This window comes from Hirundo rustica, chromosome 8, assembly GCF_015227805.2.
Source record: "Hirundo rustica isolate bHirRus1 chromosome 8, bHirRus1.pri.v3, whole genome shotgun sequence".
Taxonomy (NCBI): Eukaryota; Metazoa; Chordata; class Aves; order Passeriformes; family Hirundinidae; genus Hirundo; species Hirundo rustica.
This window is the reverse complement of record NC_053457.1, coordinates 17421966-17449859: the sequence shown is the minus strand read 5'-3', so window position 1 is coordinate 17449859 and position 27894 is coordinate 17421966. Positions and strand designations below refer to the sequence as shown.

The window sequence follows — 27894 nt, the reverse complement described above, 5'->3', positions numbered from 1 at the left end:
GGCGCTTGGCAGGGTCCGGGCGAGGGCAGGAACGCGGCTCAGCAGCTCCGGCGGGGCCGAGCCGAGCCGAGCCGCGGGGACCATGCCGTCCTACACCGTCACGGTGGCCACGGGTACACAGTGGTTCGCGGGCACCGACGACTACGTGTACCTGACCCTGCAGGGCACGGACGGCTGCAGCGAGAGGCACCTCCTGGACAAGCCCTTCTACAACGACTTCGAGCGCGGCGCGGTGAGTCCCGCGGGCACCGCGCACCATCCGCGCTGCCCCGAGCCGCCGTGCCGCGGACGGCGGAGCATCAGCGGCACCTCGGCCGCCCCCTGTCCCGTGCCCCGAGGGGTTGGGCAGGGCTGCACTTTCTTTTAGCTCTCGTCTCCGTGTGCCGGTGCTCTCGGAGCGGGACACCGAGTCCGAGGTACCCGCTGCCCTCCCCGGCCGCCCGTCATCCGCATCCCTGCCCTAGGAGCTAGCTCTGGCTGTGGTCCGTAAAGATGGGGCCTTTTGCTTCTGGCTTACAGCGGGCTTTCAGATCTCCTCGCACTTTCTTTACAAATACTAAAAAGAAATTATGCGTTTCCTGTTGATAGCTTATGTTTAGGGTCAGTATTTACTCACAGTCAGAGCCCTGTTATCTCCAAAGAATTAAACAAAGAGATAAGAGCATCTAGTGGGAATTACAATGCCTGCCAGGAGAAAGTATAGGTCAACGTCAATAAAAGCTGAGAAACAGCATGAATGTGTGAGAATGAAGTTGTGGCTGGGCTATCAGCTGTGCTCTTCTTCTTAACCCAGATTCTGCTGTTTGCTCTGCCCTGTCCTCTCTGCTCCTGTCACTGTATTTAGATTATCCAAATGTAATTGCTTGTACTCTGAACACTGGTTTAGAATTTTTTGCTTATTGTCTGCTCTGAAAGTAATAGACTTTTTTTTTCCCCCTTTCCTAAATGTGTATTTTACCTGGAAACCAAATTCATAGTTTCTAGAAGGTCTGCTGAGATAGAAACAACTTTGAAAGTTTTAAAAAGATATTCAGAAGTTTGGAAGTTAGACCTACCACATCTACAAATGGGTCTTCAGTGTCACAGTGCTGATGCTGATGCTTTGCCTTGAGGTGTGTTTTATCAACCGTGTGGTTCTCAGCCTGAATTAGGTTCGTGGTCTGTTCTGTGTTAAACATCATAAGTGTGACACACTTAACAGAAGTCAGCATTTTGAGTAGGTGATGATAGCATGTGTGGCTGTGGTTCCCCAGATATTTACCAGCCACTGCTACTGAAGTTAATTTTCTTTCATGACTTTCATTAGCTTGGGACCTTGTTACCTGAATCTCCCCAATGGACATCCAGTCATTGTTTCTCTCTTATTTGCTGAATAGTCACATACTTTAGGCAGAACTGAACAACATTAGCAAGAGAGGTTGAAGGAGACATTTGACTGTGCATCAGACTTTAGGGTTAGGGCACTCTCTCAGAAGGGCTGAGCCCTGCCCAGCTGAGGAGATCACCACCAGGGTTTTATTGACCAGGCAATCTGCTCTTATTCCTGGGCTGCAAAAGAGGGTTTCAGGTGGCTCTGATGGAGAGCCTGGGAGTATTCTGAGCATTCAATTGAACTGGATCCTGTCACAGGGAGAAAATGCCACGAGGGGAGCATTCAGTATCTGCCCAGCAGCAAGCAGCGAGCTGCTGTGGGACCAGGTCCAGCAGGAGCAGTGATATATCCACTGGGTGAGGGAGCAATGAACAGAGGGCGTGGGTGTTAGTACCTGACAGTTTTTCAGCGTGTATTTATTGTGGGCCATCAGAATTAGTCTGTGTGCTGTAAAGTGTCTGTCTCACTGGAGACTTGCAGTACAATGTGCTAAGTGTTGGTTTTGAGGATGTTTTCTTGGGGAATGCAGCATGTTTTTCCAGGCACCTGTTCAGGTTACATTGTGCACAAAACATTGTGTCTTAATAATATGTTATGCAAGGGGAAAAGGAAAGAAAAGAAAAATACCAAAACAGAACCAGAAAACTAAAACTGAAGCAGGCCAGATTTTGAGTTTGGTTGGCTTGCAAAATGTAGCGATTGTTTTCACAGTTCTGCCTTTAGTGTTTATTTCAATACCGTCTTTATAATTTTTTCTGCAAAGCAATTCAATTGTTAATCCATTTCTAAATCACATATCACTTTTTAATGGATGAGCAGAATTTTGCAGTATTATTTTGTAATTTGTTGTCTACTTTCCGGGTATGGGCTTTTTTTCCCTAAATGTTGGGCCAGGCTCTGTAGTTCCGTTATCCTCAAGATGTCTTCATTTGCATTATTGCAAATTGGGCATATTACTAGATGTGATTAAAGAAGGCAGATCTGAGTAGGAGATTTGCATGGCAGATGTTGACTGAGGGAAAAGTATGTGGAAAAGCCTGAAGGAATTTGCACAATGGTAGCTCAGTTGTACTTTTTCTGACTTACTTCAAGTTCCCAGACACAGGCAATGCTGAAAGTCATAATTTCTTTTCTTTCCATAGTGTCTTTTGAGTAAATTCCTCTGGTGCTGAGTGATTTCAAAGTTTTATGGTGTCTCTCAGTTCTCTCTTTCCTTCCGGTTCCCTTTTCATCTGCTTTTTTGCTTCTGTTGAAAGAAAAGTACTAACATGTATTTCCAGAAAGGAAATATGGCTCTCTCCACTTAGAGCTTTGTGCTTATAGAAAGAGGAGTTGTCAGTGCCATCCTTTTTGCAATATAAGAATGGTCAGTAAGAATCTCCCCTCAGAAAGAGAGAAGACTCAGTTTTTGTGTGAAATTAAACTTCTTGAACAGGATGATACAGGAGTTTAGACACTCCAATAATCTTCATTACTTCTGTTCTCTCACTCTGCCCTCAAACCATTTAAAAGCTCCTTGCATCTCTGGCTCACCATGCAGCCACACTGGTGTTTGCCAAGGGACCTTGTGCAACAAATGTCATAGAAACCTTGAGCAAATAAGTGTCAGTTCTTACCTGCACCTTGTACGTTCTCTGGAACCTGACACACCTTTACAGTATTAGCAAAATTGTCATCTGAAGTGAGCCCATGGCAGCGCTGGCTTGGAGACAGCAGAAGCTGTGTGAGGTTCCAGGAGGGAGCCCTCCCTTTCACAACTGCCATTAAAATTGGAATTGTGATGGTCATAAAAAGTTTAAAAACCTCCAGGATCATTTAGCTTAATTGCATGTCCTTTTTGCATTACATAAACAGTAACTAGGGCTGTTTTAATACAGGCATGTAGGTTGTTACCAGAGGAATAAGTTTCTTTTGAAAGTTGGCTGTCAATGTGACATTTCTACCAGCTCCTTGGATCTGGTTCATATTGCTCTTTAATGTAAATCTTATGTGTACATATCTCTAGGTGTGACACTGTACTTAAATTCCTTTGTACATCTGAGCCCTACGAACATAAAATGTATAGTTGTCCAAATTTTAGCTGTACAAACATGAAACATACCTCTGTCTTCATTTTAAAAAGGGAGAATTGAAGAAGACCAGGGAGCAAAAGACAAAGTGGATTTAGGTGATCTGGATACTGTCCTTAGTCTGAAGCACACATAACTAACACACAGAGGTCTTTAAATTCCTAGTCCAATGTTTTAATCTCTTTAACGTCTTTCCACTCCAGCTGCATGAGTAGATGTGCCTTAGCAGTACCTCCTTCACCTGTTGCTAGGAGAGTTGTGAATAATTTCATGGCCTGCATGTTTTTTCTGAGACTTGCAAACATTTCAAGGATTAATACTGTTTTTAGGTTGCATCCAAAAATGTTTCTCAATTTCTGGAGTGTTTTGCATGTTACTGTTTGGTCTTTTTTTCATCTTTCTGTTGCACTGCAGTCCAGTAATAGGACTTCCTTTTTTCACCCACAAGAAGCTGGAAAGCTGTGTGAGGAAAGACTAGGTGTGCCTGGGTAGTGCTGGTGGTGCTTCCTGCATCTGCAGTGGATCACTGGCTGTATTCTGCTCTGCAGGTTGACTCCTATGATGTGACTGTGGAAGAAGACCTTGGAGAAATTCAGCTAATAAAAATCGAGAAACGAAAATACTGGTACCAGGATGACTGGTACCTTAAGTATATCACTGTTAAAACACCAGTGGGTGACTATTTGGAGTTCCCATGTTACCGCTGGATTACAGATGAAAAGGAGGTTGTCCTTCGAGATGGAAGAGGTGAGAGCTATTAGAAACCAGATTTCCTGCAGAACACCTGGAATTCTTCCATCTCTCCTTCCCAGTTTTCCATGTACCTCCCAATCTTCTCTCTCTGATGAAGATCCACTGCCAGTCCCCTGCTGCATCCTGGAGAATGGGCTTTCCCTACTGGGAATACTTCCTGAGCGGCTCGTTGGGCTAGGCACTGGCAGTGGGGTTGGATACTTTGGGAAGAACATACAAGGAAGAGTCCTAACTTTGGCTTGTTACACTGTCCTTGAATTTGAAGGCTGACCCTAATGCCAAATATTTGACTGCTCCACATCCCCATTGCTGGAAGCTGTTTTGCTCTAATTAGAATTAGCGCTCCCTGTTTGTTTCATACTAAGCTCCTAAGTGGCCCATGATTAATTGCCTGCAAATTATCTTGTTTTCATGAGAGTGAAATAAAGTCCCAAAGTTGCTCAGCAGGTACAAACTGAAACAGCAGCTTACTTTTCATTCATTCTCTTTGCATGCTGTCAAGTCCAGACAAGGCAGGGTGATGGATTTGACTGCTCCAAGTAATGGTGACCAACTGAGAAAAGCGTTTTAAGTGTCTCTGACACCTGCTTGCTGTGACCAGGGTTTGGGCAGACATTTGTCACTGGTGGTTGCTTTTTCCCCTCTCTGGTACCTGGGGTAGGTTGGCTGCTGTGGGGTTCTGCAGCATGAAAACAGCTGAAACAAGTGTGATGAAATAAGTGGTAGGAAATAAGTGTTCATATTCCCCTTACATTTTTGGCTACTCCTGGCTGGGGCATTTTGTGTTTGAAGTCTTTCGTCCTGTAGTGACAACTATGTGTGAGTTTATTTTTGGTCTTTCCATTTTTCATAATTTGCTTTATAATGGTACCACTTCCATGGAAGGCAGCTTTGCATGGCTTTCAGAATATGGTGAGGTAGAGGGCAAGAGCAAGTGAAACTCTCTTGGTAACTTGAACACAACCACCTGGAAACCATTAGCTGTATATGTTATCAGCTGTGTTATGTCTGATATTTCCAACCCCAAACAGCTTTTGTCATGAAACTCCTACTGGTTTTATCTGTCTCCACATTTGTGTATGTAAAGTGAGTCTCATACCTTGCCCTTCCTCTGTTCACTAAGGAAGTCCTTGTGTTATTTGATGTTGTGTTGAATTCATGGTCAGAAGAGCAAAATGTCTGGAACTGAAGTCTCATTGTTTTTTCTTTTTATTCTCATGACTGGAAGATGTGATTATTGCCCCAGGCTGACAGGGGAGAGCATTGCTCAAGGACAAAAGCTTGGAGATGTTTCCTGGAGATGTCTTTTAGCAGAGAAGATAAGCTGGAAGAATGTTATGGGGTTTTTTATTGATGGAAATTCCCCTAGATACTGAACTGTAAAATTAGTTCCCATGCTGCTCTTCAGACCATTAAACCCTAGATATGTACAGCAAGTGTCTACACTAGAAATCCAGGGTTATATACAGTTGGGGCAGATGTTCCTAGCTTAAGCTGATTTCCCCCTGTAAGCACCAAGTCAGGAGCTTATCTTCTTCCACAAATTCTCTAAGGACCTGTGTTTCTACTCAAAAGTACTAAATTGGATCATGTAAGCATTTCCTGCAGAAACTTTGTAAAAGTGTAGATCAGAAGTTCAAAGCTTTGAAAACTTTGCTGTCCTTCTCAACACCTGGGCAGTGATAGGTAGAGGAACCTCATAAACATGTCTCTTTTCCATGTTAAGCAAAGCTCCCCCGAGATGACAAGACTCAGATTCTCAAGCAGCACAGACGCAAAGAGCTCGAATCCCGTCAGAAAATGTACCGGTGAGTTTCCCACTGCTCCAGGGACTGTCCTCATCAGAGTTTGGCAGAGTATATTCGCATTATCACATACCTCTGGTTACTCAACTGCTGAATAAGAGAAAGCCTGAGTAACATGGCAATATCTGGTTTTTACTTAGATGGAGTTCATTGTAAAGCAATGATCATCCTGGTGCAAGTGGCATTATGAGATGCTTACCTCAGATAAGCCTATCTGGAAGACTTAAGTGGGAATTCACTGATACAGCCTCTGTGTGGGCCCTCTGGCACACCACTGTGCTTTCAAGGGAAATCGTCAAGGAGGATTTGAAGGCATGTTTCATTTGCCTGTTACAAGCAGTATTACAGTTTTAGAACATGATCTGAACTTGTCAGCTTCTCCTGCAGATTTTTGGCTACTGCACCAAGCAAGCTTGAGTTGTTTCCTGTGCCAGGGTGCAGTGAAAACCTGGTCCTGTTTGAGTGAACAGGAATGTGCTAACAGAGCACAGTTGTGATATATAAAAAACTCACATATGTGTATTATACATATATATTTCATATATATATATATTATAGATATATATTATGCTGCCATAGACACTTTTTCCTAGTCAGTGTCAGGATGAGAAAATTCTGTCTTTTCTCAGAGGGTAACTCCAGAAGGCATTAGAAACTGCTTTTGCTAGAGACGTGCTCTGTTAAAAGTTTCTTGCACTTGTATCTCCTTATCGAGAGAGAAAGGGTCAGGGCAAAGGGTCTATTCAGAATTGATGGATTGAGGCTTGGTGTACGTGTTGTTTATTTCATTTATTTCACAAGAAAGGCTGTTCCCTACAAATTACGGGAAACAGAGCAGAGGAAAATATGGTTCAAAAAGAGGTGTGCCACAAAATTTTATTTACATATGCAAGACGGAAGGCAAAACCATTTGTAATTTCAGGAAAATAGCTACTTAAAATTCTGATATCTGATATCATAGCTGATAGTACACAATGCAGTCTGTGTGTAGCAGGCAATTTGGAAATACCATTGACATAGTATTCTTTGCAATGCTCTTTCTTTTGTTTTGAAATAAAAATGGGACAAAGAATGTGTGCCATGACCACTAGGAGGTTGAACAGTTGAATCAAAACTCCTGGAGAGTACCTTTTGAAGGAATCTAAATACATGCCTGAGTAGTTTTAGCTGCCGTGTCTCAGTTCTGCAGAAGTGCTGTCCCAAGAATGAGCGTGCATTGGGCAGCTGTCTCTCTGTCCCCTCCCCTCATAATACATTTAAAACTACTGCCAGTTTCAATCAAATGTGGCAAGTGTGTAGAAATATCACAGATATTGAGTTACTTCAGGCTTTGTGAAGGTAGGTGGACAAGTAGATGTCTTTCAGTCTACTTCAGGATTCTGTGGGGTACTGGTAGGTATTGATGTACTGTAAATCACTTATTTTGGCCTGAGTCTGACACAAAATTCCTTTAAAGCAGTGTGTCACCAAAACAGTAGAGATAAGGACACAGTTCCCATGCTGATAAGGTTATACGGTTAATCAAACCCCCTCTTATTTTCTCAGCTGGAAGGAGTGGCATCCGGGCTTTCCCCTGAGCATCGATGCCCATTCTCACAGTGAACTGCCTCGTGACATCCAGTTTGACAATGAGAAGGGAATTGACTTCATTCTGAACTACACAAAAGCGTGAGTGTTTGTGGGACTTCAGGAGTTGGCAGAATCTCTTTTGGGGCAGGGTAAGGATCTGATCACCTTTTAGGTTTCATTGAATCTCAAAATTGGATTATTTTCTCCAAGCGCTGGATCAGCAGCCAATCAAAGTAGGAAAGTACTAGTGATCAATGTTTAAGTTTTTCACCCTGGGAACTGACTGAGCCTCTACATTCTTGTTAGCCATGGTTTTGGCTGCCAGCAGGTGGAGGGGACACTGGTGAAGAGTATCAGCAGGACTACAGGCACCTGAGACCTTGAGCTTTCCACGCAGCTCTCAGCATTGCCCCTGGAGATACTTTTCTCCTCTGTTGGCAATAATGAAATCTTTTGATTGCAGACGTAAAGAAGATTGTTATCAATGCACCCTTGGCATCCTGTTGGAGAAAAATCTCTTCTGAACAGCTCATTAGTTATCCACACCCAAGTATAATCTGCCTGGGGCAGCCAGGTTACTGTCCACCCACTTGCACATGTCATGTCATTGATGAAAACATTGGATGGCCGTTGGATGAGCCTGAATAATCAATCCTGCAGAGCTCTGGAGTAGTACAGAGTCAGTGAGCCAGATGGGACCTCCCTGACCTGTGAGTCTCCTTCTGTGCTGTCTCAAATATCACACGGTCTCAGATATCCCACCATACTATCAGGTGGTGGAATAGTCTGACATGAGACAAGACTGGTCCTTACATATCAGAGTATTCTGGGTATTCTTTTTATTCATTTTTGCAGCTGAATTTCACTACCAACACAGGGTCAAATCAGCATGGTGTTAGCCAGTGCAAAACAGCTGTTTCCCAGCTCATATAGAGGATCTGAGTGATGCAGGTGCAACAGCACCTAAATGCCAGATTTGAGAGGTTTGCCATTAGGAGACATAAGCAGTTTGGGGGCTGCATTCCCCTTCCAGCAGTCCCATCCTGCCAGGCTGTGGCATGTTGTCAGAGGTCCTGAGTCGCTGCCAAGTGAAACTTGGAAGTGGCTCAACAGAGTGCAGGGACATCTATCTTTGTCACTGGCTGTAAGGGGCCCTCCCCATGAAATAGGAACCTGAAACTGTACTGCTGACAGCCAGCCATTCTGGGTAACTGCTGTGACGCAAAACAAATTCTTCCAAGCAAAGCCAACGCTTCATGTCTGGCAAATTTGGCTGAAAAATCTAGACCTATGTTTCTGGTCAAGTGAATTGTGAAAATCTTTGGAGAAGAGTTTGATAGCCCTTATCTAGCTACCCTGATGTGCTTCGGGATCTTGGAACAAGTGTTTGCAGGAATGGAGTGGAGAAACATGGGGGAAGGTGTGGGGCCTGTCTTCAGTGTGGGTGTAGTAGGAAGGAAGACAGAGAGGTGTGTCTGGAAACCCAAAGGCAGGTGTGGAGCTGCAAAGTGTAGCAGTGGGCAAGGAGCACTTTTAAGGGAATATGTGAGAGCTGGGAGAGTTATATGAGACATAGGGAGTAGTGGAAGAGGGGAGGAAAAGCCCTTTTTCTTGAGACATGCAAAAATGAACTTAAAGGGAGATGGGTCTCAGATATTCTTTATGCTGTTGCGAGGCTGGGTCTTTAGATGCTATTGACAGTGGATAACTCTGTAAGTTTAAAGGATTAATTGTGTGTAGGTGGAGATAATCCTGAAGGTGTCTGCTGCTGACGTGCCCTACACTATCTAGCAAATGGAAACTCTCAGCCTGGATTCGGTGCCAGAAATGCAGCCTTGTGTAGCTATTTTGGACCAGTGTTGCATTTGGGCACATGAAGTTCTACAAGCAACTCTGACTTTTGGTTTGTTTTTTTGTTTTTTGGGGGGGTTTTTTTGGGTTTTTTTTTTCTCTTGCTCTGGTTTCTAGTGCGTGCCAGAGACTTCCAAGTACTTGATTTCTTGAGGAAGATAGATTTTTGTTTTCTAGGTCCTTTGGAATTTTTTCCCAAGACAGGGAATGTGAAGCACTTCCTCCTTTTGGAAATAATCTTCCAAAACATCTGAGAATGGATGTGTGCCTGGCATTCATCAGGTCACACAGCAGGTTTGTGATCCCAGGTGCTGTGCCTATGGCTTGGTTTGATCAGTAGCCCCAGGTAGGAAGAGCATCTTGGGCAGGGGAGGAGCAGTCTATATCTGCTTATATGTCAAATGCTTTCTAATCTTAGAGCAGTTCTGAAGGAAGGCAGAGGTTCTACAGGACCTTTAGTGGAAACTCTCAAATGAGTCAGTCTTAAATAACTCTTCTCAAGCTACTGAATTATGTTTTTTAAAATAATTTAACCTTCTGATGGTGGTTGTGCTGCCTCTTGAAGCTCATTTGTGATTCAGATACCTGGTCCCTATCCAGAAGGCCCTGCCCAGAAGTTACCCTTGCTTTGATCCTTCTACAATAATTCTGTGTCCCTGTCAGGTGTGAAAAGACCTCACCTGTTCAAACCTAGATAGTTGTGTCACTTGTACTTCCAAACTTGCCTCCAGGCACCTCTTACCCTTGACTGCCATCTGCAGCAGCTGAAGCAGCCCACTCTACACGCACTCTGTCTGGGCTTGGTGCAGAAGCAGCCCCTTTGTCTGTGTGGTGGTCATGTTGGTCTAGAACCCTCCTTCCAGATAATTACTGCCTGTTTCTCCAGGCTTTTGGTCCTCTCCAGCCAGTTCTGATCCAGTCTTTTCTATACATTTGCTGATTAGAAATCCAGTCTCCTGGGATTCTCCTCAAATTCTTTTTGGGAGGCTTTCATGCAACACTGTGACTTTACTTTGTTGTCTGTCCTGCATATCTTCGTGTGCTGTGTGCACTTTTATTAGTGTGTTTGAAGTGTTAGTGGGAAGCCAGCTTTCTTTTTCAAATTCATTATTTGCTTTCTAGTCAATGTAAATGATTTCCATCTAATAACAGCAGTTTAGCATTTATGCAATAATTTAGGAGTTGTCATTTCATGTAAAAGGAACTTGCTTGGCTCTGCTGTATTTGATGAATTAGCAGATAGTCAGACATTTCTGGCTCCCAGCACGCTGTGTTCACATGATGTCTGCAACCAAGAGCCTTGGTTTCTGAGGTTATATGTGAGCATCAAGTTTATCCAGCAGCTCAAGTAAATAGAAAGCTCTCAAAAACTCAGGCCTCATGCTTTTGGGATCCAACCTGGCTTTGGTCATGTAGATACTTACAGTGCATGTGGGGTTTTTTTAGGAATAGTGTCTGACTGATCCTGGTTTCTTTATCTTCTGACTTTGCGCCCCTCTCTCAGTCCCTTTGTGTCACCATACCACTTTCTGAACTGGTGTTAGTAATGCTCTCAGCACTCCCAGCAGATGCTAACCACTGGCAGTGTGTGAAGCACTGGCTTTTCTGACTGCAGTTTTTATAGGTCCCAAAGCACTGCCACTGTAGGCTGCTGAGAACAATTCTAGAATGGAGTTCTGTAAATGCAATAGCAGAAGTTGGGCCTTTGATGTGCCTTTCAGTCTTGTGTGTAAAGGTACAGCCTGCAATATTAATTCTGTGGGGTGACTAATCCCACATTCCATTACTAAAAGTTTATTGTGTTTAGATACATAAAAACATGGAAAATAATAAGAATGGGTATTGAGAAAGCTGGAGATTTTTTTTTTCAGATATGTTTTGTTTTGGTTTATTTTTAGGATGGAGAATCTTTATGTCAACCGTTTCATGCACATGTTCCAGTCCTCCTGGAGTGATTTTGCAGATTTTGAGAGGATCTTTGTCAGAATCAGCAACACAATCTCTGGTGAGTTTATCAGCATTTGCTCGTGTTTGCGTCATAGAGTGACTAATTTGTTGTCTTGTTTGATCATCTGATTAGGATGGATGTGGCTGATCTGCTCTTCTGCTCTCTGATAAATAAACTGTAATCTCAGACTGCTGATCCCACCATCAACCCACAAGACTTAAAAACAAACCTATGATCTCACAAGGAACTAGAATTACTGGGAATTGATCGGTGACATTCTCTGTCCTGAGCTGTCCTGGAGGTCAGGGCAGCTGGGCGTCATGGTCCCTTTTGACTTTTAGAAATTATTTTCAAGTATGTTCAAGTTCCACAAGACAGATTTTCCTAAGTGTTTTGCATCTAAACCTATAGATAACTTAGTGGGAGTGCTTTTCAGACCATAGGAGCTGCTAAGGCATTTTTGAAAGTTTGATTGTCTGTGTTCCACTTCATCTGAATACACAGAAAATCTCCAGAAAGGGAAATCTGGTAACGTTCTCTGTCAAGGGCAAGTACGAGGGTGACGACTCTGGTCTCTGACGCAGTCAAGATCAAAGGCTGTTGCCTGATATCCCCAGCCCTGTGCTCAGGTGCATTGCTGCTAAAAGTCCTTCTTTCTCAACCCTGTTGCAACATGGGGAGGGCGCCAGTGCCTTGGTTCTGCTGTCATAAGACCTCTACCTTTGACAGACCTGTAGCTCTTCTCAGTTGGTTTTCTTGGGCCATTTGTGTCAGTGACTTGGGGCAGCTCAAATGTTTTTCAGGGGTAAATTTTTCTGCACAGGGGTTATTTTGACAGAAGTCATTCCAGATAGGAAAGCCTCTGCTGTTAGGCCAGCAGATCTGGGGGTGGGTTACAAAGAGCTGGGAATGACCTGGAAACTGTAACTTCTCCGCCTGGTCCTGGTGCAGGATAAGTCATCAGATCACGACCCAAGGAAGCATGCTTCTTACTGGAAATTAATGTGAGCTAGACCTGAAAAAGCTTGTGGCATTTGTCCAAAATGTCACTTATCAAAAATGTGTCAGAAATCATTATGCATATTGCATTAAGTATCCTCCTGTGCTTGCCATTTCATACTCACGTCTTCTTACTAGAAAACAAAAATGCCTAAGAGCATGAATTTCAGGGATGTTCAGTTTCTTCAGTATCTTTCATTCTGTTAAAAAGTCCATTCATGTAGTAGTGACATATCAAAGACAAAATGCTGCTTTTCTTTAACCCTTTTCAATACATAAATCTTAAAGGTTGCCTTAAAACCCAGTAAAAAGAATTGCAGACAGGCAGGGGTTTTGAAGTTCATGGTGCCGTTTCTGTAGAGATGGACTGAGGAGCTTCCAATTTGTGAGCCAGGCTTAACCTTCTGGTATCATCCATGGTTACTTTGTCTTTCTGTATTATTGGGTACAATGGATGCACAGCTACGTTAAATTGGTAAATGTGTGACTCCTTGAATGTGTGTGAATAGGGTGTTTAGACTCTGCAAACAAGAAATGGTTTTCCCTCCTTCTCTGAAGTTTTACTCTACTTCAGGCTGCCTAGGGATCAATTCACAGAATTAAGAGCAATTATGCTTTTCTTGGATATAAACCCAAGCACACAAGGTGACGGAAGTATTAAAAACTAATTACAGCAATTTATTACTTTTAGTAAGATTGCTTCTTAAACATAAGAATTTCAACATAAAAATTAGATATGATCTTCAATTAATTTCATTGATAATATTTCCATACTCATGAGGGAAGCTCCAATTCTGTGACATTTAAACATTAAGCATTGGTCTCAGTTATGTTCACACAGATCTCAGTTTGCGTTTTTGCAAGACCTAGCAGAAACAGGAGAAGGTGGTTCAAGGCATTTTTCAGTCATGCAGTTTCTGTCCAAGGTGCTGAGTAATTTTTTTCTTGGTACAGAATTCAGATACAGCTCCAGACTCATTAGGCAGTTGATGGAGATGATGGAGATAATGTAAATGTCATTTTGTATAAACTTAACTTTTTTCCAGTTTATGAAAAAGCATTGTGGGGGTTGAGACTTTTTTTTTTTTTTTTTTTAATTTTCATTGCATTCCCTTGGGGCCTATATTTTTAATCCTTTTAACCCTTTTTAGAAAAATCTATTGCTTTCAGAAAAAGTCCCGCCTTGTTTAAAACTAGCCAGTAATGAAAAACTTCACTACCTTCATTTTTCCCCTGAAGACACCAATGGGAGTTTTCATATTAATTGAAGTGACAACATGACATTACAAAACAGAACACTGCAACTACAAAAAATATCCAGTAGTACTTCATGTGTAATAATAAAGAGATGGAGTATCCAAAACTAGAATTTTATTGAGATGTTAATCTGGGTTTGTATCAGCAATTGAAAAATAAATAAAGGGAAAACAAGTCAAACAAGCAGAAAAACAAATGAGGAGTTTTACTGAATCAGGGTCCACACCCTCCCCAAAATTTCCCTCACCGAGTTCTAGCTAAAAGAACTGTTCCAGCCACTGCTGTTCTCTCCCTACACATGTTGATGTGTATTTCCCTTCTGCTTGTGCTGCCCATTTTTTAACTTAGCCCTCTGTACTGTATGCCCTTTGGATTTGAAGAGAGGGATTTAAAAACTTCATGGAAGACCTGAGAAGGTGGTTTACAGATGAAGAGAGTATTCTGCATAAAGTGGACTACTTTACTCCTCATTGCTCCTGTACATGGAGAAACAAATTATCATCAATTTAATTCTTCTCAGTGTGAGAAACAAGGATTAAATTTTCCATTTAACTTCAGTGATTTTTCTTAAAGATCTGTCACCTTTTGAATCCTTTTCTTGCTACATTCTGTATCCAAAGTTGCAGTGCAGTATAATGAAAAGGTGAGGGGGAAAGGAGAAACCCTACAATTCACTAGATATTGATGCTGCACACATACTGATGCTGTAGGCTTGTTTTTCCTTTAGAATATGTGATGCAACACTGGAGGGAAGATTTTATGTTTGGTTACCAGTTCCTGAATGGATGCAATCCTGTGCTGATCCGGAGATGCACAGAGATACCCAAGAAGCTGCCTGTGACCATGGATATGGTAGAATGCAGTCTGGAGAGGAACCTGACACTGGAGGAGGAAGTGAAGGTATGGTTCTGGGTCAGGCTGGGCTCCACCTGTTCCTTCCCACATCCTCTAATCTCCAGAGTCTGTTCTTACTGCCTTCAGGCGCATCTCTCTTCAGAATGTGTGATCAGTCATGGCAAAGCTGTTTGTCTCTGCAGACTGGCAGTGCTCCTGTTGGCTTTTCTCCTGCTGTCCTGGAGCTGCAGGCTATCCATGCCTGTCTCCAGGTCCAGAGGAAGAGCTGTAACCAGGAAATGAACAGTCCTTTTTCACTGGTTTTCTTTGAAAGGTTAGGGATTGACTGAATGCCTCAGAGGGGAAGCTGACTCTTCCTTTCCTGGTAGGGTCTTACCCACTAACATGCTGAAGGAGTGTTGACGAGGGTGGTGCCTTGCTTTTGTTTGTGCAATTAGCACAGGGTTCCCTTCAGCTGGCAGTGCTTGCTTGCATCTGAGAGTCACTGCATGAGTACCAAATACATAGATGCTCTTTGCTGAAAGGCTCACCGCCAGATTCTGCACACACAAGTCAGGTAGTCTGTGCAATGTACTTGCTGTCCCAATGGCTCAGTTCCTGAGCTGCCATGAGCAAGGGTGGGCCAGGCATTGCCTGTAATCACCAGGCTCAAGTCAGTCTCTGGCCAAGGCTTCCCATTCCTTTCTTCCAAGCTGCTTGCATAGCATTAAAACACATCATGCTTCTCTTTTTTGTTGTTGTTGTTTTGGGGGGTTTTTTTGTGTTTTTTATTTATTTTTTTTTCCCCCCCCACAGCAAGGAAACATTTTCATTGTGGACTATGAGCTGCTTGATGGCGTGGATGCCAATAAAACAGACCCATGCACAGTACAGTACTTGGCTGCACCCATCTGTCTGCTGTATAAGAATCTGGAGAAAAAAATTGTACCCATTGCAATCCAGGTGGGCTTGCTGTCAGGGTCTTTAGAGGGTCACACTGTTTGTTGTCTTATTTAAAACGTGAAGGACTTAGGGTTTCATACCCTTCTTATATCTTTCAGCTTGGTCAAAAGCCTGGACCAGACAATCCCATCTTCCTTCCTTCAGATGCCACCTATGACTGGCTGCTAGCTAAAATTTGGGTCCGCTCGTCTGATTTCCACATCCACCAGACAGTGACCCATCTCTTACGGACACACTTAGTCTCAGAGGTGTTCAGCATAGCAATGTTCCGGCAGCTGCCTGCTGTACATCCCCTCTTCAAGGTTAGTTCTTGCATGTGGGCCGGGGTGGTTATCACATCAGTTGGACAGACCAGAAGGAAGTTCAGGTGATCGTTCAGCTGAAATCGTTTAGCTGTCTGTCGTGCTAGGTAAGATACAGCTAAGCCACCAGGACTTCAAACTTTACATCTGGCTGCTGTTGAATTCAATCTGAGAATTTTCCTTCTTTCATTGTTTGTTTCATTTCGCAGCTCTTGGTGCCACATATGCGGTTCACAATAGCCATCAATACCAAAGCCCGAGAACAGCTGATCTGTGAGTGTGGACTTTTTGACAAGGTAGGTAAACTCTTTGTGAATCTTCATTGTTCATGTCAGTTAGCATTACTCGTGGTTCTTTGTTGTTCATGGTTCCATATGTACATATCCTTTAATCGTCACATACTGCCTTATCCCCTGACCTTTCAGTTGAAGGGCAAACATAAATAATACCGAGAAACAGGCACACAGAACTGATGCTGTGTCGTGCTAAAGATGATCTCTTTTACCTCTGAGTAGCCAAATCAGAACTCACCAATGTCAGTCAGCATCTCCCTCACTGCCCACGTGCCTTTGGGTTATAATGTAGGAGTGCACATAAGTTCCTGCGTACGTATCCACATAGTTAAGCCCCCGACTTCTTTTAAATACTGTTATTCATTTCTGAGCAAAGGGATTTGTGATTGCAAATGGAAATTTTCATCACAGAAAGACATGTAGGTAAGACAGATTTCCAAGACCACAAAGAGTGTGTTTGGATTCCAGACTGTCTTCCTGAGTTGCCATAAGCAGCAGACCTGCTAGGGCTGAATCTCAGCTTCATCTGAGTCAGTGGAACATAGGTGTATGGCGTACCCCTATCAATGATTTGGGTGAGGGCTGGCATGCATCCTCAATAAGTTCACAGATGACATCAAGCTCGATGGGAGAAATGGAATGCTGCATCTAGGAACTGCAACAGCTTGGCACACAGCAGTCTCTGTGACAACATGCTAGGAGCGTGCTATGGAGGTTTGGGGAGCTTTCAGAAGCCCTTTCAAAGAGGGAGCCTGTGTTTCAAGACACCTCTGTCCTCTTGACACCACTGACACCAGGCCAAAAATAGCTTCTTTGCTTCGGAATTTTTCACCCAAGCAGAATTGAGGGGTTAAATGCGAACTCCTTTCCTTGTTGTCTGTACTCCACTGCTGACTGTGGAGACTTTGCATCCCTTCAAACACAAGTGTCCTCTCCATACCCCGTGCACATGGGATGAGTGTGTGGGTAAGACCTGCCAGAAAAGATCTGGAGTGCCAGAATTTGTTGGTTCCAATGCAGACAAACAATGAGCCAGAGGACAGTAAATATAAGGTCACCTGCCACAACACTGTATCATATGCTAGAAAAGCAACTTTTGGGAACTCTTGCACTGTGATTATCTGAAGAGTTTTGCAGTGCTGTCTGTTGTGGACATGCTGTGTTTTTCAAATGTAACATATACTGAAACCCTGGCCACTCCTCGTAAGTGGCAACCCAGCAGGATTGATCTCCTGGCATTATTTCCAGGGTGTCTAAGGGTAGCCTGCATGCCTAAAAACTTGCTCCTAAACTACTCTGTAGCACCACTGCCAGTTTAACTTAAGCCCTCTTCTAACACACTCAGGGCTGCCTTCCTTCACACCTGCACTGGTTCTGGAGCACAGGACAGCAGGGAGTGCCAAGCTTTGATGTTGCTGTACTTTATTTGTGTATTCCAGTATAAACAGTACCTATGGTGCAAATGTGGGTATTAACAGTGATTCGTGGGAGAGGGGTGAAATCCCTGAAGTCAAAATGCGCAGTTCCAGTAGACCTCTGCGGTTTGGTACTTTGTGTGGAGATGTGGTTTCTCCTTGAAAAAAACATTCACCAGCATTCTGCATCCCATCTCCAGCAAATTTTTAAAGCCATTCTTGACACAAAGGGAACATAATCTCCTGCTGTTCTTCCTGCAGGCAAATGCTACGGGTGGAGGAGGACATGTACAAATGGTGCAGAAAGCAATGAAGGACCTGACTTACAGTTCCCTCTGCTTCCCTGAGGAGATCAAAGCTAAAGGAATGGACAGCAAAGAGGATATCCCCTACTACTATTACCGGGATGATGGCATTAAGGTCTGGGAGGCTATAAAGAGGTAAAAGACCATAGTTCTAGATATTGGCTAATAAAATCAAAGAGACACTGACCTGATTTTTTTTTCCTGCTCACTTTGATTTTCATCACATCTTGTAAACAATATCTGGGCTGGTTAGTCACGTAGTGCCTTTTTCATCCAGTATATTTCATCTGAGGAGAAATATTTAGTCAAGCATACATTCTTGAAAGAGTGTTATTTCCTGCTTTTTTCAGTGCTGTTTTCTTGCATTCTGCATTTCAGATGACCCTTTACAAGTATGTATTCCTCTACAGGATTTCACAGAAATTTAGTGAGTTGGAATTCAGCCTGCAAAAGGAATTTAGTTACCTTTTTTTTAGCTATGCACAAGCCAAGAGAGAGCTCAGTTCTCTGAGCCAGCCACGTGAGCTCATCAGGGTTCTTGTGGACTGAAAATATAAGGTTAGCTTCCATGACAGCTCTCTTTTGAAACTCAGAAAATTTGGTATAAACTGATTGGAACAAAGCCTTTCTTAAAATGACTTAAAATTGCAAAGTCTGAGTTTAATCATGAAGGGCAGCAATTCTGAGTAAGGAGAGATACTGCAAGGCTGCTCAGCCACATAAACCTGGCTCCTTTTCAGGTCTGAAACACTGCTTTGGATGATTTATATGGTTTTTATTCTGCAGTGGCATTTAATTTAACAAACAACATATTTTTGAATGGCATAAGTTGCTTACCAAATCTGCAGCTGTTTCTGATCACATGACTTTCAGAAAGCATGTTCATTAAAAATCAGATCTTTTGTGTACACAAAATAGGGGTTTTATGATGGAAGCATAATGTTGGAAGTTCTGGGGACATCTTTGTCTCCTGTGTTTTCTCTGTGTTTTGACAAGGGCTTATCTTGCAATATTTCCTGCAATTGTGATTGCCAATTTGAGAGAAAAGGAAGTTGTAACTTTGCAGTGGTTGTTTTCTTCATGTAGTCCATTTTTTTTTTGTCCTCCCTCTCTTTCCTGTGTTTTCTTTGTGGATTGATATACACCTTTCAAATACCAGGTAGTACTTAGTCAGTTTGACTGTTTGTGGATGTTAACCTTGCTGGAGGATGATGTTAGACTGCCTCAAACTTGGCTGAGAGTTGTGAATCATTTGTTTATAAATGGTGTGGGCATTTTGAGTGTGTGAGATCCTGACCTGTGAGCCCATGGTCATGCATGTGTCTACTCACCAGGAATCTCCTACACTCTGCAGGAGTATCAGTCTTCACTTTTTTGATGAAACAGTTTCTATCCCCAGCATTGCTTCACATGCTGTAGATGGCCTAGACCTAAGGAAGCTGATAAGGTTGTTCCCATAGAAACAATGAATCTCACACAGCAGATTTGTAAAGTCCCCTAGTCCTCTTCCTATTTCTGATCTAACTGCAGATAGATACACCAACCAAAGTTACTTCAGCCCAAAACGGCTCACCCACACTTCATATACTAATTTCTATTTGTATGGAAGGGGGTCTGAAATACTGCCATTTTTTGAGAGGAGGATCCCCTTCTTGTATCACCTGGCACCAGTGCCAAATGCATGGAGACAGAGGTCATGGAGAGCAGTTTTCTCTCTGCATGTTGCAAAGTTTTTGTTTTGTTTTCCTTTCATTTCCTCTGGAAGCTAAAATTACTTAAACATTAGGTGTTTATGCAGTTATTTTCTTCCTCAATGACAACTCTTGAATGGCTGTTAGGAACCACATTGGTAGATTTGTAAAAGTCTCCAATTTGCAATAAATTTACAAAATGTATAAATTTATATTTTATTAAGGGATAAATCTCTGTTGGATAACAATTCTTAATCCCATCAGTCAGCCTCTACAGTTGAGTGTTTCACCCTGTGGGTTGTTGTCAAAATATTTAACAAGAGATTTAACATGGTACCTGCAGAGCTAACAGAATACCTCAGCACAGCTTCATTAAATCATTCAGTCATGAACTGCAGTTCTTCAGGATATCAGGATTACCTATTTTCACTGTTTTCGAAACTACTTCTGTTATCTTAGTGTTTTAAGAGCCTTTTTTCAGAGGTGGGCTAGCTGGGGAAGCTTTTATAGGAAGAGGCATCTTGAGGAGAGGAAGTGAACAGGAAGGAGATGTCTGCTCTAAACTGTGGGAATAGGAAACAACTCTGGACCTCTTCTTCACAGGAGAAGATTCCTGGGCCATTTCAGTATTTCACAAAAATGACGTCCAGTGGGAGGGATCAACTACTGGCATTCAGGAGCAGCCTTGGGAAGGGTACTTGGTATCACAGTTTGGGAACCCCACTGCCTGGTATGGGAGCCACATGGATATGCAAGAGGGAGTCTGTATGGAGTGAGGAAAGGATGTAGATGGGATGATAGAGGTCTGTGCAGGAGCAAACCCTCAAATAAAAGAATAAAGTGCGCAGGATTTTTTCAGGGGTTGCAGTGTGGTCCAGGATCTTTTTGCTGGGGGAAGAAGTGATGCTGCAGTCCTAAATGAATCAGTTATTTCTGTTCATTCCTACTGCTTGTAGGAAGGAGATATGAGAGTTTTGAGACCTTCTCTTGCCCTTCTCTCTTTTTTCGTGTAGCATCTGCAAGGTCAGAAGATCATCTTCTGGAACAGCGGACTGGCATTCTCCTTTTCATTTTGTTTTGTTCATTTGTTCCTGTCTGCAGTTTCGCAGAGGATGTAATTCACATCTACTATGAGAGTGACGAGGTGGTGTGTGAGGACGTGGAACTCCAGGCCTTTGTCAAAGACATTTACGTCTATGGAATGAGGGGTGTGAAGGCCTCAGGTAAGGTGTGAGCCCAGCCAGGTCTGCAGCGTGTCCAGTCCCTGCAGACAGCAGTGCTGAGTGCACAGCACAAGTTACAGACTCTCTCTCTTCTTTGCCTGAAGATGCTCAGTTTTATTGTGGGACCCTGGCCCAGGCCATCTTTCAGGAGACAGCTCCTTCCTTTGACACAGACTCTCATAAGCAGCTTGTGCAACCCTCTCATCTCTCTATGCTGGGGACAGGTCCTTTGATTTTGTCTGCTCATGCTTTAAGCATTAGGGGGCATGTCTGTGTGTATTGGAACCACCAGGCAGACTGACAGAAATCAAGGAGCAGTGAGGCCCCTTGAATCCTCTCCTCCAAACCTCACACCAAATAAGAACATCTAAGAACCTCCCCAGGAGTATATTGCTGTGTTTCACATTTGTTCAGCATTTGTGTCATCACTGAACTATTTTACTCTCTTCAAGGAAAGATATTCATAACTATTTCCAATAAATACTTTCCTTTGCTCTCTCTTCTCACTTCCTCTCTTGCAAACCATTACTTGGCCATGAGAACTCTCATCCATAACATGGCTCAGTTCGCCCACCTGAGTAAATACTCCCCTTTCGTTCCCTAAACATGTTGCTTTTCTCTTCCACTCACATTTTTTCCAAGCAGATTTTCAGGAATTTATAGAGGTGGCTGGGGATTCTTCCTATTGTCTGGTCTGATTTAGATCTGTCAACACTTGTTGGCCAGTGACTTAGGGCAGATGGCTCTGGTGTTGCATGCACACATTGGAGTGCCAGATGTCCAGGCAAAACTGTGATGTTTCCAGTCATTATGTTCTAGTGGATAAAAGGCTTCTGGGTTCTATCTGCCTGGACAAACAAAGGTTCATTTTTGTTTGTCTAGTTGTCTCTTAGCAAAAGCTTAGAAATGTTGTTCCTCCTGGTAGGAGCTTCATGCTTGACCTAAGCATCTTGATATGGGACCAAGTACTGAGCCTTTGCAGGGCTGCAGCTGGGGTGGGATGCTACAAGCACCACAGGTGGGAGGACTGCCACTACAGATGGGAAAAACCTACCAGGCTTGCAGCATCTCTTTCTGCCCTGCTGCTGCTCCAGGCATTGTATAGTAGAGAAGAGAGACTTGGTGGGGTCTGTAAAGAGTGAGATGAGGCTAAATGAGGGAGGCTGCAGCACCTGTTTCTTCCCTTGGAGGGCTGCTGTGATTGGGAGAATTCCAAACTCCTTTAGAGATGAGCACAGTGTACTTAGAATAGCAGGACATAGGAGGGGATGGTGCATCCTCTCCTCTTGGGTTTGGTAGCTGACCAGAGGTACCTCTTCCCTCTCGCTGAGTTCACATCTGCACCAGGTTAGTGGTGGAGATGTGAAGCAGCTCACACAGGCAGCCTGGGCAGGGGCAGCTTGCTGGGACCTGTGGTCACACTGGGCTGGGACAGGAGGTACAGCACAGGACTATGATTTTGTGAGGATAGGAGTGATACAGGCCTGGGGTTGCTTTGGTTGCAAAATATTTCCCTAGTCCCTGAGTAATCTGGTTTTTTCTTTATATGACTCTGATTACTCTCCTTCAGAGACAGCTTAATGCAACTATTTGTGTTCCTCATTCTGTTGTTTGTCTTTCAGAAGTTCTCATTTCCTCACTTCCCGTTTCAGCGAATAAACTCTCCCTGCACTCTTTCTTGCAATACACTTGATTGCTGAACCTCAGACCTTTATAAATACAAGCACATGGTCGCTTCCTCCCTGGCATGAACTTTCCCTGCTTGCACTGCAGACTGAAGAAAAATGGAGCATCTGAGGTCCCTGTCCTGGGGGCTCTGGGAGTTCCTCGCTGCAGGGTAGGTAGGACAGGGACACAGTTTTTTAAAGGTATAATTATGCTTTGTCCCTCCCTTATGGAACATCACATACTTTGCAAACAGTGGCGATGCCTCACAGACTTTTATGAGGTAAGGCTGTTTTTACAGCTGCACAGCCAAGGCACAGAGAATTTGAGGAGCTCCTGTTAGACCACACAGCAAGATTCATAGAATGCCCTGCTCTTCAGTGGCTGCTTCATGGCCCTCTAACCCGTGTTTTTTAATTACTGCTGGGTGGCAGGGTTACTTCATTGCTGGGTTAAGCTTTTCTTCTCTCTCATTTAGGGTTCCCTAAGATGATCAGGACACGAGAGACACTAGCAGAATATCTCACAGTGATCATGTTCACTACCTCGGCTCAACATGCAGCTGTGAATTTTGGTCAGGTAGGAATTTGTGGGAAGACTGTTCTTCTTTCTGGGCTGCGAGGTACATCTACCAGGGCAGGGTCTGAGAAGCATTTTTTAGTAGATGTACAGAATTACATTACTTTTTCTGGTCAAAATAACTGAAGAAACATCTGCAAATCCCTGTGAAGTCTGTGGAAACTGAAGTAATTTGGAAGCTGAGAAAGGCACTTCAAGTCCTACATTAAGTACCAAAAATCAGATTAGGGGTTCTAACTCATATTTTAGTTTTATTGATTTTATTACAGGAATAATTTTTTAAGCATTTAAATGGCATTGATGCTCATTTCTTGAGTTTACAAACCAAGTAGCAACTTTGAGCTTCCTCTGTGATGTTTGATGTGTCACATACTGATAACCTGTTATCCCTGCCTGCCTTGACTGAGGTGTCTGCCCTGAAACTATAGCAACAAATATACCTTTCAAATGCTGTTTCTTTCAACACCAAGGCATTTTGGAAAGCAGATTGAACAGCCAGAAGCAAATCACTTTGTCAGTCACAGAGCTTTTCAACTGAGTGGGTGGTCAGTCACTGGAGCAGGCTCCCCAGGGAAGTGGTCACAGTTCCAAGCCTGTCAGATTTCAAGGAGCATTTGGATGATGCTCTTAGTATAATGGTTTAGTTTTAGGTATTTCTGCAAGGAGCAGGGAGCTGGATTTGATGACCCTTATAGATCCCTTCCAGCTTGAGATATTCTATGACTTTATGAGCTTTTTTTTTTTTTGCATGTTCTCACTTCAGGCATAGGTGGTCTCTGAGATAACGATCTCAGTGATAAGCAGAGAGACCATCTTTCTTGTGGTGGTTATTCCCAAATACCCTACATCACTTTCTGTGCTGACCCTCCTGTCCACCCCTGCAGCTCGGGAGCCTGGAGAAGGTCTGGAACCTGGTGTCTAATGAACTCACACTATTGCTGTGACATGTCCATGACCAAGGACCTCTGCAATTGTTCCCTTCTAACTGGTCTTGACAACTCGCAGTGCCCCCCTCAGAAAATCCTGTCTGTTCAAGTACCACCAAGAAACCATCTCTTAATTTGGCATACAGAGGATATGCAGCCCATCAGTAAAAGGATCTTCAGCCATGGAACCCAAAGGCAGAGAGGGCTGAGGGGAGAAGGAGGAGGTGGCTGTGCACTTCCCTTCAGGCAGAGCAGGGGATATAGATGAGGGTAACGAAAAAGTGCTTGGGAAAGAAAGAGGTCTGGTAACTGCAGCATCTTAGATGGTGGCAAAACTCAGGGTCATATCTGAGGCAAAATGAGACATCAGCATCTCACAGCAGTGCACCAGGCTGGAAGTGACTACGAGTTCCCAGTCTGCTGCTCACCATGGCCATATCTGCATGCCATTTTCCATGCTTCTTGATGAACCAGCATGCTTTACCTCTGTTAGTATATGACCACGTGGGCATTCACTGTGGATATGTTCTTGGAGGAAATTTTGCAGAAAAGAGAAGCCGGAGTGAAGGCAATTGCCTCAGGTAGTCAGAAAGGAATTTTGTTTAATAGAATATTTAAGGCCTTAGTCTGCTGAATTCGGGCTCTGTGGCACATGCCTGTGGTTAGCAGAATAAATACTCCCATTTAGATTATCCAACTCTCTCTCTTGTGAGTTCCTGAGCAAAACAGTAAGGACTTCCTTACTGTCCTCTAGAGCATCTCCCTGTCCTTAGTATCTTCTCTTTCGGAGGGGCTCATATTACAGAAGCAAACTCCTGATTTTGTTTGGTATGTTCCTAAACACCAGCATGTTTTCACTTTGGTCTCTTGTTCTGTTGTGCAGTATGACTGGTGTTCCTGGATTCCCAATGCCCCACCAACAATGCGCTGCCCTCCTCCAACAGAAAAGGGGACAGTCACCATCGAGCAAATTGTGGAGAGCCTGCCAGACAGGGGACGTTCTTGTTGGCATCTTGGAGCTGTCTGGGCCTTGAGCCAATTTCAGGACAAAGAAGTAAGTCAGCCTCCCTGCTCTAGGTGCTGGAGACGTGAGACCATGAGGGCCATGGCAAGACTGCACAGAATCACGAGAATCACGAGACTGTCAGCTGCAGGCCAGCTCTGAGCAAGAAGTTGTATTTTTTACTCTGAGGCTGTCTCAGCCATAATCAAAGTTTATAAGCTTGAGCATGGCATTGCTGAATAAGGATGCTGGTGTGGGAGACAGAGGGCTGCAGAGGCATAAGGGTTTTCTCCATTCCTTGTCCCTGCAGTGCTGGGGAAGAAGGTACAGCAGCACTGTGTCCCCATGTCCCATTCCGTTGGAAAATGTGCTCCCGTGCCACGTGCACTACAGCTGTGGCGGGAGTGAAAACAAAACAAGCCTACAGAAGGCTTTGCAGGCATGGTCTGTAGCCAATCCCCTTATAGAAAATGAGGTTGTAGGTACCTGCTGGTTTCACAAAAGGATTCTGAAGAATGTGTTTTGAAATCCTTAAATAGAAAATGTGGACAGAGGGTACTTTAAATTCAGTTTCTCTATAGGAAGAAAGCAGTACTAGCAGAAAAGCTTGTACTGTGGGGAAATAGTTCCCCAAGTTCCCAGAGCAATGCCAGTGTGCATATTGGCAGTGCACTTTTCAGAGCCTCTTAGAGTCCAGGCTGACTAAAGCAACTGTCATATTGAACTCTGAAGGACAGCTATAAGTCAACAGAATCTTCCACTGTCACTGAATGAAGTATTCATCTTCCTTTTAAATCTCTGGCTGTGAATTCCCCTCTCATGCTATCCTTTTTTTCTAGCAGCACAGATGTTTGTGTGGCTATACAGAGATCTGGCATGGGAAGCTCATCTGACTGACCACTGGCCTGAATAAAAGTGCATGGTTTTCAGTGGATGGGGTCTCTTTAGGTCAATGAGTGCCATGGAGACACCTGAACCAGTACCACAGAAGGATGCAGCAGGGATGGAAAGAAGCAGCCAGCAATAGAGGGAAGGTGTAGGCTGGCTTAAATACTGATAATACTATTTTAATAGAAACATTTGTGAGGTGAGGCTCTGCGTGGTGTTCTGCCAAATGGCATAATGTTGAAACAGAATTGCCTTTGCTTTCTCAAAGCATGATTTCTTGGTGTTTTTCACTTAGCTGTTCCTGGGTGTGTACCCAGATGAACACTTCGTGGAGAGGCCGGTGAAAGAGGCTATGGCAAAATTCCGCAAGAATTTGGATGAGATTGTCAACACCATCACCGAGCGCAACAAGAACAAAAAGCTTCCTTACTACTACCTTTCCCCAGATCGTATTCCCAACAGTGTTGCTGTTTGAGAGCATAGCCAGGAGAGTTTGAAGGCCTGTAAAGCTAATGATGTTTTTCTGTCATATGCTTCTTCAATTAGCTTTTCAGAAATGGATAAGAAACTCACCTTCTCCATCAGAGCTTGCTTAAGTATATTTGAACTTTCAAAATAAATTTGGTTATAGCCAATCTTGCAAACAAAGTCTAACTGACAACCCTCTAGGTCAAATTTGGTACAGATTTATTTTTCCAGGATTTTTAAACTAATCTTAGAATCAATAGACAAGTTTCTGTTATCTTTCCCTCTCCTTGTGAAAACAATGTAATCACAGATTCACTTACTTACTGGAAATAGTATCATGAGCAATAAGCAAGTCACATTTTAAAATCCTTCCTGTTTTAAATAGGTGACACTGGTGACATAAAAAAATAAAATATTTAAAGTTTAAGGATTGTTTTGAGTCTGATTAATGTCAAATATTTTCTCCGCCATCACGAATATCCTAATCAGGATGAAAGTAGAAGCAGGAAATTTTCTTGACATAGCTGATGGGGTTTTATCTCTTTTTTTACCAAGTTCATGTGACATCAAAGAAGATGAAAATTTTGTACCTACTTATATCTAAGTATTTTCTACATAAAACTGGGAATGTTTGTTTTAGCCTCTGCCAGCAGAGTTTGATGTCATTCGCATGTAGGGACAAATGTTCTACTTAAGGCCGTGTCAGCAAGTAGAGACCTAGGAGCGCTTATGCTCAGTTTCTATTTCATTGTCTAGGCTGCTGGGGTTTGTGCACAATTTCTTCTGTTTTGTGGGGACTGAAGAGGCTACTTTGTGTCATGGAAAAAATTGTGGAGAAGGCTTAAGTGACATCTTCTAAGAGGAATCTTTAGATTCAGCCAATTAAGCATGACTGGCATGTTCCATCTTAGTTATAAACCACTGTGTTTTGTCTGTTTTGTTTAGAGGTGTTTATGTTCAAACATTTGGGCTTTGGTAAAAGTTGAGGAAGTCACTGAGAAAAGCAAAATTGAGGTTTGTAAAATTTAAGAGTTGTGGTTTTGCTGATTAGAATTTGGGTTTATTTTTCTGAGAATTTGTTCCTTGTACTTGATCTGCCAGCATACAGTGTGTTTTCTCAATAGATAAGAAAGTTTCTTGTACTAATAAAATAAAACTGAACAACTTCTATTTCCTAATCCAGCATTTAATGCTGTATGTCTCAAAAACCTTGTAGGAATAAACAAAACGTGCTGTGTAGAGAAATGAAACTTATGTCATTGAGAAATTCAGTTATTTTTATCATTCATATGTGATTTGGAAAAAGAGTACTACTAAAATATACATCCTTTCATATGAAACAGGTGTGAAAACTGATTTTAGACCCTTTATAGCAGACTGATTCCTGTTTTTTAACCCCAACCAAAGACTTTGAGAAAAATGTGGAAGGTAAGACCATTTCCTATTATTGAGGTAGTACATTTATGATTTGTGCATCATACTCTCACTGCAGCCCACGAGAAGTGATGAGTGTAGAAGCAGAGTAATGTAACATGGAATAGGACCAAGGAATCAGAGACAGCTTGTGAGCCCACTGCCTTGAAAAATGCAACTTAAATGCAACAAGCAAGATATCCAGCATACCAGCTCTAACTTTTGTCTTTCTGCTATGTACAGAGAATGTCCTCTTGCTTCAGATTTCATATGATAATTATTTGCAAGTCGAGTTTAGAAAAC

At 43.0% G+C, this 27894-nt stretch overlaps 2 protein-coding genes across 5 annotated transcripts in view; both read left to right on the top strand.

The window, feature by feature from the left end:
• MARCHF8 (membrane associated ring-CH-type finger 8) overlaps nt 1-4029 on the top strand; it is a 96139-nt gene extending 92110 nt beyond the window's left edge. Inside the window, exon 9 of the transcript XR_005702049.1 lies at nt 3990-4029. The gene's annotated coding sequence lies outside the window, so the exon portion shown is untranslated. The remainder of the gene's footprint in view (nt 1-3989) is intronic.
• ALOX5 (arachidonate 5-lipoxygenase) lies at nt 55-26635 on the top strand. 4 transcript variants are annotated; one of them, XR_005702048.1, is made up of 14 exons: nt 55-232; nt 3990-4188; nt 5921-6002; nt 7545-7667; nt 11318-11424; nt 14351-14523; nt 15274-15420; nt 15519-15722; nt 15932-16018; nt 17692-17870; nt 20528-20649; nt 22272-22486; nt 22793-22893; nt 24703-24734. XR_005702048.1 is itself a non-coding variant. In XM_040072112.2 (14 exons), exons 1-14 carry the CDS (start codon nt 83-85, stop codon nt 26183-26185), a joined length of 2025 nt encoding a protein of 674 aa, XP_039928046.1. In that variant the 5' UTR covers nt 55-82; the 3' UTR covers nt 26186-26635. The 4 variants fall into 4 exon arrangements, 3 of the variants coding, with proteins under 3 accessions (XP_039928046.1, XP_039928048.1, XP_039928047.1); XM_040072112.2 differs by lacking the exon at nt 22272-22486 and adding an exon at nt 26006-26635 and having other exon boundaries at nt 24703-24873; XM_040072114.2 differs by lacking the exon at nt 22272-22486 and adding an exon at nt 25665-25904 and having other exon boundaries at nt 24703-24873.
• The last annotated feature ends 1259 nt before the right edge of the window (nt 26636-27894 follow it).